This window comes from Nymphalis io, chromosome 13 (genome assembly GCF_905147045.1).
Source record: "Nymphalis io chromosome 13, ilAglIoxx1.1, whole genome shotgun sequence".
Classification (NCBI taxonomy): Eukaryota; Metazoa; Arthropoda; class Insecta; order Lepidoptera; family Nymphalidae; genus Nymphalis; species Nymphalis io.
Window position 1 is genome coordinate 10449827 of NC_065900.1, and position 18086 is coordinate 10467912.

An 18086-nucleotide genomic window follows, 5' to 3' on the forward strand; every position below is an offset into this window, starting at 1 on the left:
AAATATTTATTTTACAAAGCAAATGCTCTTAGTAATTATAAAAATACCAATATTTTATGTGGCGGAAACAATGATGTCCGTTTAAACAGTTTCGTTAAACGGAAGCGTCGCAAATGTCGTACTTTCTGGACAAGTTATTATCGCGCTTCCAGTGTAAAATGTTGCATGTTACTTTCTCCTTATAAACATTTTTGCACTGGGTATGTATTTTTTTTTCAAATACCAAGTAATTAATGGCATTATAATTGACCGCTGATCAATATCTAGGCCTAAAGTAATACCCCCGGGCCAAGAACCTAATGTACATACTTTACTAGAATGGAATCTCGGGCGACGTGGAATGCATGTATTTTGGTGAGCACAATTGCATACCTCGGAAAACGAAATATCTTCAGAAACAACGTAGACAACACACGGGTATAGGATATCCTTCAGATTCTTTAATATTTGCTTTAAATTAGATGACATAATTTTGTGTAAAGTATAGATAAAAGTTATGAAGAACAATAGCACTGGCATTAATAATTTATCATCAGCTATGAGATAATAACACTGAGACAAAAACGTATACATTCCGATCACTTAATAATCTTATTACATATATTTTAGAACTTTATAACGTTAAAACGGACGTGTTGTTTTTCATGCCAGCTGTTTCGATACTACGGAATGAATTTAAACGAGAATAAGACGGGGAGCAGGTAAAATACAATCCCTTGGTAGGATTGGTTCACATATGCCTATTGCACCGAGGGGAGTTTGTGTAATAATACAAAAACTCGTACTAGGTACGTGACAACCGTTATTAAACGCACTTCAAAATGAGCAATACATTTAAAGAAACTTATTTTTCGATAAATATTGGTTAGGTATGAATTAATGAATAATTGAATTGAATTCCTTATAAAATACTTTTTAAATAATTAAATAAAAAATCATAGCTAGAAAATCTTTAACATGTTATGGTTTCGTCAGACTATCGTTATCTAAAGACTATTATCAGACGTTAAACCTGCTATAAAATAAAATATGAAACTAACCTTGCCCGCAATTTTACAACAGGCTCCGTCAACATCGAATAGGATCTCCGCTACGACGGTGAGTAGTTTAGCAATATCGTGCCATTTGCACCCGTGATCCTTAAGGAACCGTTTGTACAGCTCGTAAAAGGACGCGAGTCGAAGAGGTACGTGGATACGATCATTTTTCACAACGATTTCTGTCATTTTTATAAACACTAGTTATCACTTCACAGCGCGTAGTCAGTCGAACGCAAGGGGCGGGCGGGTAGTTGCTCCGCTGATTCACAACTGTGTCGTGAAATCGAACTATAGCAGAGAGAATGCGCGTCGATTACTTAGTTGAATGAGCGAAGTATACACGTAAATTCAAAATAATATATATACTGTAACATATAACATGTTAATGGTTTTTATAACTGCAATCAGTTCGCGTGTGTCAACGTCTAAACGTAAACTGGAAGTGCTGGACGTCGCACACCAATTAAAAGATGCTAAGCGCTAATTGAACGAAGAATTTGTCAGAAGCTTTCGGTTAAAACAGGATTTATCCGCGTGTAAGCATCACATTTCCTTTAATTATTTTCGAGTACAATGACTAAAGAGTATAAAGTCAAATTTAATATAAATAAATATAATGTATTACATACTAAAAGTAGCTTCCAGAAGATTATATATAATAAAATAATGATTTGAGAGATACAATTGTATAATAGTTCAATCAAATGACCCTACGCAAAGAGAGCGTAGTAGCCGGTAAGGCCTAATATCCGTCTCGACGGAGGCGACACTACGTGAGCAAAGTCAACCACGCATTGTTTGTGTGAGTATCGAATGAACCGAAATGTTAACGACCGACTCATTGATAACGACTTTAGACGAATAATAAAAAGTCTCCATTTATATTTAATTTTAATATATTCTATTATTACCTATTAGGTCGTATATATACAAGTTGTACTTTTAAATATTAGGAAAAGGTGGTAATTTAGGACTAAAATAACTTCTTAAAAGTTATTGAACGTTTCAAAACAGGTCAGCGCTGTCGTGATCGACAAGTAGTCTTTGATCTAAATACTACTTTTGCAACTTTTTAAAATAAAACGAAGTGTAATGTTCTCAGGGTCCATGTATGTATGTTGGTTTATTCCATCAGAACTTTAAAATGCCTAAACAGATTTATGGATGTATGGTTAGAATCCTTACATTATCCCATGTGACGCTTACTATAAATCGATTCATATCGTATTTTTTTAATTTTTTAAAATTCGTTTGTCTTATTCTCAATTTAAGCTTTAAGTACAAATTTATTCCCAATTCATAGACGCAGGTAATTTAAACTAGAGATATCTATGTTGGCGCAATATGAGCGGTATCGGCGAGGCCGGCCGGAAGGAACAACACATTACCAAACAGTAAGGTGGGCACGGGTGTTATCTAAGCCTCGACGTACCCATATTAACGACGTGATAACACTTGCGATCTTGACCTCTACTTACATATTTGTTATTAATCTCAACACATTGAAATATTAACATGCAATGACACGAGCTAATCATCAATAAAACATAATTTATATATACAACTATATTATGGTAATATTTATTTAGTGTATTACACAATAATAATAAAAAAATATGAAGTTTAAAAAAGTAAATGTTAATATAGCTTATATAATATTTAGATAAAATAGAGAATAAGAATAGAACGGGTTTTATCATATAATTATGTGAGTGTGTTTGTTATTAGGAGTTTTTTTTGTCATTTTTGTACATAATTTTATTTATTTATTTATTAAGGTTTACCGACAGTTTTATACACTGAATATAAGACTTAATACATTTAAAAAAAATACATAAAATAGCGTAACAACTAATTATAGGTAAACACCTAAAAATTCAAATAAAAAATTGTTGCTTAATATAATCTTCGCAGTCTTTTTATATGTTTAATTTATAAGCAAATTGATACTTTTTATTTTGCATTATCTCGATGTACATGGGTAATGGTAATAATGGTAAACGGGTGCATGCTTATTTATTTATTTTGTTACAGAGAATTAAAATACTTTATATAATACGTTACGATCATTATAGAAAAATAATCGAGATTCTATACTGATAACAGTTTTAAACTATACGCAACTGTTATCGATGTCTTAATGACAAAAAAAATCTTCCTATTTTATCCAAAAGATAGAATCATTTTGCCTTTTGACTGTAAAAACGATTATACCTACCTCCTATAGGGTTTTTGGTTGTAGATAATTTAATCTATACTTCATATGGATTAATTTAATGTACAGCAACTGTATTGAAAAATCAAGTAACTTAACAGAATCTCATTTTTTAATGTTTTATGGGACTATTAAGACTGACATATTCGAACACATTAGTTAGTATAAAATATTACATGACATTTTACAACTTTAAGAGTCTCAGGCTGTAGTCTACAGTTTTAACTTTCCAATCGAAGTAGTCGGAAGCTTCTGCTGCAGCTCGATTTATCGATTTTTAAATGTTTACATTAATTCGAAGATATTAAAAATGGGCCTTCTTAATAACATGTGGGTGGAAATTTAATGTTCCGGACGACGATAAAACCAGACATCTGTCGAAACGTCATTGTAACAATACACGCGCGCGAATAAAAATAGCAAAGTATATTTAAAAGATGAAAGATATTTAAAAAAAAAATGCATTACACTACAATATTTGAAAATTGTTGTAAGAATAATTTTCGTCAACATCGTATGATGTGTGTTGATTAACGTGAATATTATTAATTACTTATTCGTGTTCGTTGAAATGTTATAGATTAGAGTTCTAATTAATAATAATCGAAATGTCTCATTTGAAATTGTCTTAAGGATATAAACAATTATTTCTATTTACGATACGATATTCAAAATAGAATGATTTATTACAATTATCTTTCTAAAAACAAAGCAAACTATATAATAACTAGTATATAATATACAGTAATATTTTTTAAACATTCGAGTTATCTTGTATTGTTAATTTAGAATTATACTAATCCAACCGCTACGAGCTAGTAAACGAATTGACGCATTAAGTTAAGCACATTTTAATTCAACCATTGAACGTCAATTTTTAATATTATATCACTATTAAAGTAAATAATAATTTGTATATGTGTGTAAGTCATTTACGAAATGTTGTAATAACGTTCCTATTAGTCAAGAGTTTGGAATCAAGTTTCTTCATCATTCATTCAGTTCTGACTCGAGCCGGCCGTAACAAGTTTCAATTTAAGGATTTTGTTAAACAATTCAAAACAATTGAAGCGGGAACGTGCAGCTTGATTAGGCTCGATTAAACAATGTTTTTCATCATCAGATACTTTGTGCCTTTTAAAGTGTATCATAAATAACTACTAGGATAAGTATTAATGTGACCGAACATTACTGACGCTATTGCGGTGATACCATAATCGAGTGGGCGGCGCGTGCGGCGGGTAGTTATCACAACAGCGGGCATGCCGGCGTTTTCGCCTAGGTGAAGGTGATCGGTGCTATTTCTGTGCGCAGGCGCACTTCATGTTTTCAGCAAACGCACCACGTGGCGCCATCTAGCGATCGGTATTAGAATTGCATAGGTAATGCCAGCTGCTGATCTATTTTTGTCGGTTATACGACTAATATTGTTTATTGTAGATGGGTTAATCAAATTGCGTTTCTCTTATTGAAAAGAGTTTGTTCTTCAGATATTTCGTTCTATATTTTATATGTATAACTTTAGCATTCGAAATATTTATTGTGACTTTTCATTTTAAAGATATAAAGAGAATAAAAAAACGCAACACAGCATGATCTATATAAAACTAAAACCTCTATAAATAGCATAACTCTTACCAAAACACTGAAAGGATTGTTTGTACGAAGAATCCTTGACCTAATTATATAATTTAAAATAGAAGCGCTATGATCTCAATATTATACGTACCCGGCATCAAATGCATGTATTATTTTTAAATATATTAGTAAAAGCGAAACGTTTGGATTCCCGTCATAAATTTTATGACTATAATACCGTAAACTGCAAAATTAAAAAAATAAGTTAGCTGACCTCTACTTCCTTTGGTTGCTTATCAGGCTTTAACTGCGAAGGTTGTGGAGGCACTGGTGGCACATAAGAACACGACGGCTGAGGGTTTGAAGCTGGTTTATATACAATAACAGAATGTTTCGCTGACGTGGCACTTTTATCATGGTTCCTCGTATCTCCTTCCGTGTTGTGAATGAAGATCTGAGGTACATCTTGTGTTGTTTTAGCTTTTCCATGAATATCGCTTGGTGGTTTCGCTAGCCAAGCAGGAGGTACAGCGGGAGGTTGAGGATGCTGCTTGACTGTCTTGGGTGATCTTGTTGCATCCAAACTATTCACGGGTATTTTGATATTAGCCTTTACAATTTGATTATTATTTGTTACACTCGGTGTTAACTTAACACTGTTACTCGCTACATGTTCACTCACGACCACGTTTTCGGTGTTGGTTGATGAGTTCATTTTATTTAAGTTATTATTTTTTGTTAAAATTTTTGGCAGAGAGAGAGGTTTCGTTGGTTCTTGATTTCGAAATGGAATGGAAGGTTGCTGACTGAGTGATGGGTTTGTCAATATTTTATTAGATTCTAAAGCACTAGTCCCATTGCTTTGCTTTTGGTCTGGTTTAACTTCATTTGGTAGAACGTCATTAATTGGGGATGGTTCATCTTTACTTTGAGAGAAATCCGTGCTATCACAACAAGAAAGTTCATCTAAACTTTGAGCTAAATCAAGCGCGGAAGCTTCGTGGTAGTCAGTTGAACACGGGGAAGTATCATCACTTGTGTCATCAGTTCCACAAGGTCTTATCGAACTTTTACTACTAGGCATAAATGCCAAACTAGAGGTCACGTCATTAGAAATATCCGCATTTAAAGATTCTTCACTTCGAGATGATTCTCTGTTAACGGCAGCTTCAACAACACTCATTTTATCCTCCTCGTTCAAAGTATTATCTCTTAGAACCATAGACGGTTCAGAGGGATTTGTATTATCATTATTTAAAGTCATAACACCTTCAGTACTGTTACTATTGTTTTGCTTTTCCGTTTCTGTTTTATTTTTCATATCGGGCGAGGAAGTTATTGGCGCTGGCTCAATCATCGGAAGACTCTTGTACTGAGGTATGGCATATTCATTTAAACGCATATACTGAGCGCCCTCTTCCGTCGGTATTTCAAACTGAGGTGAATAATATTCGAATGCAGTGTTAGTGTTTCCATGTGTAGACCATGGGTCATTAGGCGGAATAAGAGGAAGCCCATCATAATATAATCCATGATTTATTTCTTGGTTTACAAGAAATTCTGGTTTATAGTCCCACGTTGGCACAAAAGAATCTTCAAATGCTAAGTAACTTTCTGGTAACATAATCATATTTTCATTGAAGTCATTCGAAGTTAAAGCATAAGAACCATCATAAAACGGATTGTTCAAAACAAGAGGTGGTGGTTGTAAGGGTTGTACAGATATTTCAGCTTCAACAAATAATCCGTATTTTGATAAATCAGGCTCAGAACGCCGATGTCTAAAAACCTGACTATCTACTTCATTTTCATTGCTTGTTATATACATATCTGAAATATCAAAACTGCGAGTCCGACGTAAAAAATTAGAACTATTATTATATTGTTGATCCTCAAAAGGAATATTTTCGAGCACGTGTTTTACTACTTTATCACTAAACAGCTCATCATATGTTGGCACACCCACGTTGTTTATTTCATCCAAGTTATTCACATCATTGTTTTGGTCAAGGACAACATCTAATGTAGTGTCAGGTGCAATAAAGTCCTTCGAAGCATCACTTGGCACTAAAACTACTCGAGGTAAAGAGGGTGGGGGTCCGCTAAAAAGTAAGTTGTTGGGGGGCGGACGCGGAGGTTGGGCAGCCATGGCTCGCACTGGCCGCCCGCGGCGCGCGAGCAACTAGAAATTTAGTGCGGCGGCAAAGACGCGCTGGGCGGCCGGCTGAGCTTTTCGACTGACTGAAGGCGTACCGAGTGACGAAGGCGAACACAAATAGAACAGGCGCAAGCGCGAAGAGGTCGCCGTCTCTCGAATACGTCTTCACGGACGGAGGCGCATGCGCACGCGCAATCTCATGCCAAACCTGTCCCGCTACAGGAACGGTGACGTATTATGCTTTATTCTGGTTCCGGACTTTGCTTCGACAAGTACGATATAATACAGAAGCGAGTTTAATACAGGTTTTCGGGTGAACACTTCAATGTCGGGTAAGTGATGGCGAGCGTTTGGTTTCAAAAATCACGTTAGACATTCATACATCCTCGTCAATAAAATAATTAGAAACGGTTAGACTCACCTGTTCAGGTGGTGAACGGGGAGAAGACTCGTCGCGATGATGTCTCCTTCGCCGGTGTGATGTAGGCGAACGCCGATGATGTGATCGTTTAGATCGCTCATTCCGCCGCCTCCACGAGTGCTCCGAGCTGTGAAATCAGCGATCGGTAGGCTATAGGGTTAGTGAGCAGGAACAACGATAACAGATGGTTGGTAAACAAAGAAATGTCGAGGTGAGGTTTGAGTGTGTATTAGGAGCGAATGTTTTTTACTAACATAGACAAACGTTCTTCATAAGCGGAATGTGGACTGATAAGTTGGTTGAGGCTGTCGGGCGGCGGCAAACAACAAGCACGCAGCAGCGCCCTGACAACAGCCCAACGTTGCCGTCCCGTCCCTATACCTTTAACTTATCCATTACAAGAATACTAACTATCTTGTTTCTATGCTGTCTAAAAACAAGCGCAAATATTTTCTTACTGTAAAACAAGTGACAAATAAATTTAAAAAGGCGGTTAATTGTAAATATTGTAAATAAAATTTGTAGGTTACAGTTGAAATATAACGATAAACGGAAGATAGAGGTATTAAGTAAATAATGTATAGACAAAGCAATTGTCGTTATGTCATCGCGGAGGACGACCCGACGCGCGCTACGTTCGCGGACGTACTGAGTAAGCGCCGCCCGCGCACCATAAACGAGCTAAAGCAAAGCTATACAATCAATACCCTTTTCATAGCTTAACAGTGGAACAATCAAAATAGCGACGTCACTTTGATGCCATAAGAGTATTTGTTTGTAGGGCTTGCATTAGAATATAGTAGAAACACAAAACGAATTATCACTGGAATATTGACTCTCATTTAACTCGTATGCCGGAAAATTCGCAATAATAAACATTAATCACTAAAACTCACAATCAACTTCAATCATTATCCTATTTACTACAAAATAAATCTTTCATCGTAAATAAAATGAAAATATTATTTTATATATTTGGATATCGAACTAGTCCATATGTGTGATCGCTGGTAACTAAAGAAAAGAAATGCAGACACGATACTAATAGAATTATTTACCTTGTAATTGGTTTAAGTAGCAAGACAATGAGGTAAACAATACAATGAGCGTTAAATTATGTATGAAGATAGATATATCTGTCATCGATTCTTCGCATTTTTCAAAATTATTAAAATAATATTGTTGTTAGTCTTAATGGTAATTAATTTGATCAAACAAACAGTATTTGATCAAAATCATCATCGTGGAAATATTAACCAAAAGAAAAAACAATACGTTTAATGTTTAGTAATTCAATTATCAAAATGTTGCAAATATTTTATAAATTATATGGAAATTCTGAGTCACTATACTTATAATGTCATTGAATTTATGTTGGCATTTGTTTTTTTTATTAGTCGTAGAAAATAATCAGTTAACTTCTGCAATGACTCAAATGGTGATGATGATAATAATAGGTCGAACTTCAGACTCATGAAACAGCAACAGTTGTTCCGCTCCAGATAGATATAATATTGTTATTATATATGATGAACTGTCAAGCTTTAGTTAAATATTTCTATTTTTTCAACAGTTTTTGGATACAGTTTTTATGTGATATGTAGCACCTGCAAGCGCCACACATTCGTAAATTGGCAGGTGATCTTAGCTACTGTAAATATCGCTACGAAAGTCACGTTACATTTGTTCAGACAGGTTGAACTTGAACATCTCGCGGACCTTGTGCGATCTCGACCGTATGTTACGTAAACATTGATTGTTTTAAAAACAACAATGAACTCTAAATGTTCGTTTTAAAATTAATTTTAATGATATTGTGAGTGAACTACTTTAGTTTGATGGCAATGTAAATTTGTAAATAAAATTAGATAACGCCTATTTATAAATGTCATTAAGCATTATATTAATTCAAATGAGTCAACAATCAGGCAAATATTATTAATATAAGCGATAAATTTTCGAAGTTGGAAAGTCCTATAAATACAGTAGTAGCCTAGTAACTGCAAGTAAGACTTCGGAAACATTTTTTAATAAATCTTTATTTTATAATTTTCGCATGTGATATTGCGACAAAGTAAACATGTCGACTTTTAAACATGTTTAAACGATACATTTTTATTCTTACTATATGCTAAGCGAGAAAAGGACCGGATATTGTTGGTAAGTAATTTCACAAATCAATATTTTTTTTTATATTTGTGAGGATAAGAAAGTTTCAAATCAGGTTAAAATCCGACAAATCATTAACATGTATACTTTTTTACCTTGTTTGTGCTTGTGATTGACTCGAAGGAAAATAACAATTTTAACTGCTATATAATTTACTCAAATTGTTTATGTAATTTTGTATGGTTAGGGGAATACGACACTCAATTGCTATCTGTCTACTTATCTACAGGAAAATAAAAACAATACGCGTATTTACATGAAGTAGACGTTCCAACCAGAAAAATAATAATTAAAAATATATTACATCTTAATATATAGTGGTTGGTGCGAGTTTCGAACGAATTGAGGTCATATTCACACAAAATAGTCATTTGTTCTGGTGACAATGGTTCATAGTTTCAAGCTAGGATCTAAAACGTGGCACTGGGAAATGAAATTCCTTTATTCTATATAGACGCATTACACTTAGTTATTGATTGTTAAATTAAAAACTACCACCACAACAATTAACATATATTATGTTTTTTGACCAAACTAATTCACAATGCTACTTAAGCGCTAATTAATAAGACAAAAATTTTTTACACAAGTACTGACGCCGACCGTGCTTTACTTATTATTTTATAGTTATTAGCTTTATTTTTAAAACAGCATTTAACGCGGATGAAATCGCATCGCACAGCTTCATCTTCTAAAGCATAGTAAGTATAATAAAAAGACAATTATTAGTTAGCAATCGTTTAAAATGTTTAAAAAAATCTACGTCGTAGTTCAAACAATTTTTTTGATTTTTTTTAAAGAATAATTGATATGTTTTCATCGCCTCGATCTCCACAATCCAAACGGCCAGACGCGAAGTGTCAGCAGCGGTTAACAAAGGCTCGCGTCACACGATTCATCGCGAATAACAAACACCGGAACATTCACTTTCGATGGACAACATCGATATTATAATTCAACCAGTGTCATATTTCGTTACACAAGTTCCTAGAGAACCGGCTGTTAAGCAATTTCTAAAATGTAAACATATAAATGTATGGAAAACTGGCTTTTTAAATACTTGAAACGTGTAGAGGAAATGTGTTAAAACTTGTTTGTCATGGGTTTCGCTTTTTTTTACTTAAGACGGAGAACGCTATCCAATTTAATGTTTTCTATATTTGATATCATTATGATCGATAGATTTTAAGTCTCTTTATATTTTAGCGCTCCTTATGTTTTTAATGTGTCTGGATTTTGTACTTTAAAATAATAGAATGTCTTTAATTCTGTTAATTAACTTTTTATCTTTTATAGAATTTATTTAATGTGGAAGACATAAGCGATTTCTAATAAGGAATTAATATAAGCTCAAAATATACTTTTATCACGATATACATAAAAATTAAAGAGTACGTTCCCGAACTATATACATGATTTGGCTATGTGTCATCATCGGTCAAAGGCTTGCGGTTTTTTATCTATACGATTTAATTAATGTCGTCTTGTTCTTCTCATAGCAATTAGATTATTATCATTTTGGTATTAGGTTCTTAAATATCAATCATTCTTAAATAACAAGTAATTAACCTTAATCAACATACCTAGATTAGTTACTAATTAATTGTAAGTCATGTTATCAATTCTATTCTAGTGCATACAAGATGCAATTTCCTGTAATACATTTGTATATTTAAACACTGTCTACTGAACTCGTATTTTAGTATGTACTTCTCTTGGAGTTTCTTATTATTAAATAAAGAAATAAATTGGAAGTCTAAAAATTAAGATATAATTATTGCGCGATAATAATTGTGGTAGAAAACGTCCCCAAGCTTGTTATAAACGGTGATAATCGTTACGCGTTTAATGGGCATCATCGAGACATCGCGGACATTTCCGTATTAACTCAAAATAGGTCATTACTGGCAGAAACTACGAGCACTTACAATTTAAAAAAAACTATATTTTAGAATATAAGAAATTTATAATTGTATTTATCAGTAAATGAGACTACTTTAAATTTCGAAGCACAAGTCTGCTTTCTATTTTTCTTCTTATTTATACATGGAAATAGAAAAATATAGAATTTATGTATTCATATTTGAGACCAGTTCTACTTAATTCATTATTATTTTCAACAATCTAACATAAAAATCTTTATTCAACAAAAACGCATTCATCGATATGATTTAAAAATTACCTATTCATTTATACGATTCAATTTGACGAAACACGGAACATTCATATTTAAATATCGATGTATATTTTGTTTTCATTGGGATTTGCTGAAAACGTAACGAAGGAAAACGTTAATTTACAATGCGGTCAACGTTCAAGCAAATACGGTATTCGTACAACGGTTCTTTATTTAGATACTCCAAACACGTGTATCGGATTGAATCATCTCGCTTCTATTTACAGTACCACCGATATTTCCTGATGTCATAACATTTTGCACCGATAATTTTGGTAACGATTTTACAGAAAATACATATTTATATAGATATATATCAATGTAAGGAAAACTAGTCAATTTGCTGGATGTCAAAAAGTTCAAAGGTCAGACAGGCAGCAAAGAGCGTTGATTGTGGAACGTTTTTAGCACAATGACCATAATCGAATGAAGCAGGTGCAGTACCGACTCTTGCGAAATTGAAAGCCACGGTCTTCAATGCGAAACGGACTGTGGCTGGTCAAGGATTCCTAGCGTAAGCCGCGATATTTTTTTCATTATTATTATCTGTCGTACCACACATTTTACGTTTTCACCTTGACTCGTTTTCGATTAAGAACAAGTTTTTGTTTCGGTTATTTTATTTTAACTTTGCTGTTCATTTTTTAAGTTCTGTGTATAAAATTAGAAACGCATGACGGTGCGGTTGGGAGCTGCGGACAGTCGACTATCAGGCAGCTTGGCGAGGCCAAGTCGGATGAGCGATTACTGTGAACCGTGTCAACACTGCAACCACGACTAATCGTCCGCCCGCGCTCTCGGGTCAATGACAAACGTGGCTCTCACTGTCACGAAGAGCTACATAAACGAAATTTCAATTAGCTACGAAAAAATCTTGGGTATTTTAACTTTACTACAATTTTACGTCAAAGCACTCGACAAAATTTGAATTCATAAACCAAAATGTCAATTTTACAAAATAACAATATACGTCACCTAAAGCAAGAGAATAAAATTGAACGTTTCACGATCACAAGTTTTTCACGACGTTGATGTAAAACTGACACGGAATCACCGTTTGTTAGATTAGGTGCGAACTTTGATACTGTTACATCAGCTCCAAAGATCTGAAGCTTTAACGACGGACGATATAGCGCACGCGTAGCAGCAGGGTGCAGGGGGCTGCGGGACGCGGGACCAGTCTGCAGTGAAAGTTGATCAGACTGCGTAACTACGAGCAGTTTCTGACATTTGTCATATATACGTGAACTGACCGTTAATGTCTCCGTTTTGTATTGACGATACGCGCATATCGTCTCAGAGTACGAAAGAAACGCAAATGATGTAAACAATATATTTATCATGTTTGGAGAAAGTTTCTGTTGACTTGGAAATGTTATTCACTGATAAAAAGTAGATGTATGTATGTATAAGCCGTGTAATTTATCATGTGATATCAAAACAACGTAATTAATGTCGTGCACGTACTTTAGTTAATTGTTAAAGTGTACTGACAGCATATCATCACGTTCAGAGAAATTGCTGTTACTTTACATTTTAAGTTAAATTATGCAATTTAAGTATATATTTTGAGACAAAACTGCAAACTTATCTTCACTTATATAAGCACTTTCCCTTCAATGTCGCATAATTTCACGTCTCTCTCAAAGAAATTAAAAAATTCCATTAAAACTTTATTTTATATAAATAACATAACACTTTAGTTTTAAAATTGGTTAATTAGTTTTAAAGTGACTTGACAACAAACCTTTAGTGCGCTAGAGAAAGATATAAAAGACAAAAATAAATTACGTCATAATGTTAACCAGGTTGACAAATCCTTTGCGAGCGTACAAACCAGGACGGGACCTTGAAACATTCACTAAAATGCTATCGAGACGAATCTTGTAAGTTAAAGCTGCGAGAGCGCCCACGGGTTAGCGAATGTTGGCTTTTTATTGTATGCCAAACTTATTGTAAAATTTAACATAAATATAGATATGCTTCATTTTAATCAGAAAATAATGAATTTAGAATAATGAACTCGTCATGAATCAATAAAAAAGAAGGCCGCCACATTATCAATTAGATTGCAGTTTTGGCGAATTTTCAATGAATTTAATACTAGTAGTTTAAATATTTACGTCTTATGGAATGCCAGGATTTTATAAAAACATTAAGCAACATTTTAAATGCAGGAATAGGTCGGTGAGTCATACGATGACTTGTATAATGACTTTACACAACTTTAAGTGGCTGTCTAAAACTTACCGCTACTAACAGTAGGACTTTTTGTTTTTCATCATTTTTTAAAGACACATAAATATATTCATATAATGATCAAGTGGTATAGCAGACATAAAGGTGGAATAGCAAACAAAAGCGCACAATCGTGAACTATTTATAGATAAAAAATTATTATCGTACATGTGAGAGTTATTGGTTAAAATTAATTTTGGTTATTTCTTCCATAGTAAGGTTCTCCTTCTAAAAAGGAGAGGAGGCCATAGCCCAGCAGTGGGATATTCACAGGCTGTTACTATTCCATAATACTTAGTAAAAAATATTTCATATAGATGCATAGACAAGTCGAGTAGGTTACGATGGTTTGCAAAACGAGATTGTAATAGCGCTCATGCACTCTAAACCAGTAGCGAAGTCGATGCACTCAAACTCCCGGCTATGAGCCGGGCTGGTTTAGCTTATTTTTTGTTTTTATACGCCCCAACGATGTTTAACTTTTATTTATTAAATTCGCTTTATAGATGAACGTTTGGCGCCTAAACACACTCAAGGGTAGTGTAATACTTATCTCGTTGTTTGTGGGGATATTGTAAAGGGATTATGTTAGTAAATTCATCGATTTATACACATGTTTAGTACATACGAAACGCTCCACTCGTGCTCGCGCATACTCTTCTGAAAAGCGGCAGACTTGGGTGTCCAAGAATCGACGCCGAGATACAGAGCGGGTAACTCTGCAACCTTTACTTCGAGCCTTTCCGCCAGCCGCTGTTCTACGACAGATTTGGGTCCGCTCGTCAATGGCCTTTGTTGCTCCTTGCCGTTCCGCCATTCCGAGTCATTGTAACCGTTCAGTTTCTCACCGTTGCAAGACGTCACGGTTTTTGGACCGTCTGTGGTGAGTAATTTACTCTTAACGGTGTCGACTTTACCGTAAGTTTTAAACTGCACTGATTCTGTTCCATTCGCGACTCGCGAATATTTCGAAGAATCATACACGTCGCCATTAAGGCTACTGTATTCGACGTTATTTAAATTGATGTCTCTGTCGATGCGTTTCGACGCGACATCGTACCCGTTTCGTTTAATGTAACGCTCTTCCAGATTTTGTTTCAGAAAATTATTTTCAAAACTAGTTTTACATTTAGGAACATTATTAAGATAATCGCTATAGTTCATATCGTTTGTGTGCAAGCCTTTATCACAGTTCTTTTTGAGAGTCTCTTGTATATCTACACCGTTTCCGCTAACCCTTCCATAGGTAAAACTAGCTGGTTGACTACTGTCGATTTTATCAAATCTTTGGGTGCGTTCGGAATCCTTGATTTCAAATTCATGTCTGACGAGCGCAACACGCGAAATTTCTTCACCCTTAGCGTTTCCTTTGTGTTGCGCTCTGATAGCAAAATCAGCAGCCGTGATGCCAGCTCTACTCTGTTCGTTGGGAACGGTCCACGTATCATGCTTTTTTTTCTCACTGCTCTTCGAAGACCATGCTTTTGCTAATGCAGCCTTAAGTGCCTCTCGTCTCTCATGCACGCTGACTCTAGGGTATTCGTGTATGGGTACAATGGCAGGCGCGTATAACGTCGAGCGTGGAGTCGCTCGCGTTATGCGGAAACTTCTGAACTCCCTGTTGAACTCCGAATTTAGAGAATAAGCTGGTATTCTCGAAGTCACCATTTTGAGATCGAAATTTCCACTTAGCTAGAGTTAATTATTTCGTTCACAATTAAACTGATTTTTATAACGAGTTCACTGAACACATATCGGCTCTACCTGTAACGAAGTTACCATGAAAATGTATCGGACGCTGAAATAACTATTATGGATTAACGGTAAAGTAAAGCGTTATGGTTTTTGGATTTAACTTTGCAAGGCGTACGAGTATGTTATGGTATTTGTATATGAGTATGTTATAGGCTGTATCGGGTGTGGGCCGCGACCTTCGCGGTGGGCGGCGGCGTGTCGGGACATCGCACTGGTCAACGAACCGCCCAGTGCGCCGTCCGCTCCTACTCACAACTTGCATAATGCGCTCGCGACCCGCTGCCTTATCTGTTATGCAGTTATGCTACCGATCACGTCAGCTAAGTATAATAAAGTGCGACTGATCAAAGTAAGCAGGACCTCTTTAACATATATTAACGTACCTCGCTGATACATTTAATTTAGTTACTGATAAGACGTCACTAAAGCGTTGACTTGCTATGTGGAGCATTTATACCGTATAAGTGCAACAAGTGTTGCCTTGATGGCGTCCCTAATATGGCTAGTGGCGGGCCTGCCATATGGTCCGCGACAGACACATCCTCGCATGGCCCACTACAGCTGCAAGAGCGCGATAGTGGAATACAAACACTATTCTGGGGCAGTGAATAGGCACAAGTAACTATGGTAATATAACAAATATTGTTAATATAATAAGGAATTAATTTTATTGAACTATTTTCCGTATTGTATTGATAATAAATAAACATCGCCATGGTAGGATCAAGCTCATTATTTAAACGTACACAAATAACGTACGACATTAAGATAACACTATATTTTTCATGGATAATTATTGAGTGAAAGTGCAAATGATAAATTTCAGCGTTCGACACATTTTCATATTTTACGACACCAATTTCTTAAATAACACTCCACTTGGACATTAAGCACTAATCAAAACATACACTTGAGCGGTGGCTGCAACCTGTAGCATATAAAAACAAACAGTACAAAAATACTGTAATGACACTTTATAAAATAGTAGCAGATGATAAGGTGAAGTAACTTAAACGAAGGAGAGCAGCCACCGGAAGCGAGTGCATGATTCGAGCGACTGTTTCGACGGAGGTTCGGGCCGGTCGTGCATACCTTCTCGTTGCGCGCGCGAGAACTGCGTACGGTGTGCGTGCACCGCTGCGACTGAACTGACTGAAGGGAAGCAACGCACGCTCGGCCGCGAGGACCCCACCGCCGCCACCTCTCTCCTGCGGTTCGCCACTTATGACTCTAACGCGGAGCACTACGGCCGGAATCGCAGGAGCACTGACCTTCACTACCACGCCGCGCACCAAGCCGGTTCGAGTACCGCCTGCATCCACTGTTGCTACATTCGCAAAACCAACGCACCCTACTAACACTGTGTCTATGATCCGCGAACTAGATAATACACAGATTATCCGACGAGAATTTTTTTATTTATAAAGCTTTCGAAAGATTGACAATGCAAGAGTACCTAAGTGACCATTGTAGCTGCATAACGACAGCGCAATGGAAGATATGTATTTAATTTATAAAAGATAGTTATAGTGAGCTTGTAAAAAGTCTAATTCAATAAACTATTGTTTTTATTGCATGGAATATGAGAAATCAATAATAAATTTTCGTTATATAATATTGAATTCATTAAATAAAAATATTTATATTAAAGATAGGCATAGAATTGATCGCTTGCAAAATTATAATGGTTCTGTGACGAAGATATTTTATATATATTGATGTTTATACAATACAATTATTGTAATTTATGGTATTGCGATGTAAAAAAAACAATCAGAGACCAATCATATATGCTATTATTATTTCACCGTGAAAATTTTATCTGGCAACCCTAAGTTGTCTCGCTATGAGCAATAAGAGAAATTAATTATCACACTCACAACCATTCTTGAGAGTAAAAAATAATTATTGTATTAGTGTCATATATTTTCATTGTACGAAACCTAAACAAACCTCACCGCAAACATTTCTTCTGCCTGCCTCATTAATATAATAATATTACCTGCAACAAAAAAAAAACATAATTAGTATGTTTAATTCATATCGACTCACGAATATATAATGAATAGAGTACATTAAAAAAAGAAATCATTCAATAATTATGCGAACCAAGCACAGAAGGCCGATTCTGTTTCGAAACTTAACTGTATGTTAATATAATAATATGCATTTGGAACACTGGAAAAAATAACTCATATCTGTAAACATTTCAAATTTAAATGATGCTAGATTTTTTTAACTTTCAGTGACAACCTGAATAATTGTGACTTGTTCTTGAAGCAATTCAAGTGATTGTATTAAAAATTAAATACATAATCTATGATGTTTGCTAATTT

General features: G+C 35.1%; 2 protein-coding genes across 8 annotated transcripts in view; one reads left to right on the top strand and one right to left on the bottom strand.

Moving 5' to 3' along the window:
* Positions 1–18086, bottom strand: part of LOC126772665 (serine/threonine-protein kinase Doa) — a 53796-nt gene that overhangs the window by 10717 nt on the left and 24993 nt on the right. For 2 of the 7 annotated variants that reach the window (XM_050493101.1, XM_050493099.1), the window contains one exon: positions 7413–7539. In XM_050493101.1, coding sequence (XP_050349058.1) covers positions 7413–7539 — 127 coding nt within the window. Of the gene's footprint in view, positions 1–1040; positions 1622–5107; positions 7377–7412; positions 7540–7666; positions 7794–8308; positions 8340–14623; positions 15760–16842; positions 16900–18086 lie in introns of those variants that run through there. The other 5 variants (XM_050493097.1, XM_050493100.1, XM_050493095.1 and 2 more) reach the window with 5 other exon arrangements.
* LOC126772704 (progestin and adipoQ receptor family member 4) overlaps positions 7230–18086 on the top strand; it is a 104466-nt gene continuing 93609 nt past the window's right edge. Inside the window, exon 1 of the mRNA XM_050493222.1 lies at positions 7230–7323. Coding sequence (XP_050349179.1) covers positions 7317–7323 — 7 coding nt within the window. The 5' untranslated portion in view covers positions 7230–7316. The remainder of the gene's footprint in view (positions 7324–18086) is intronic.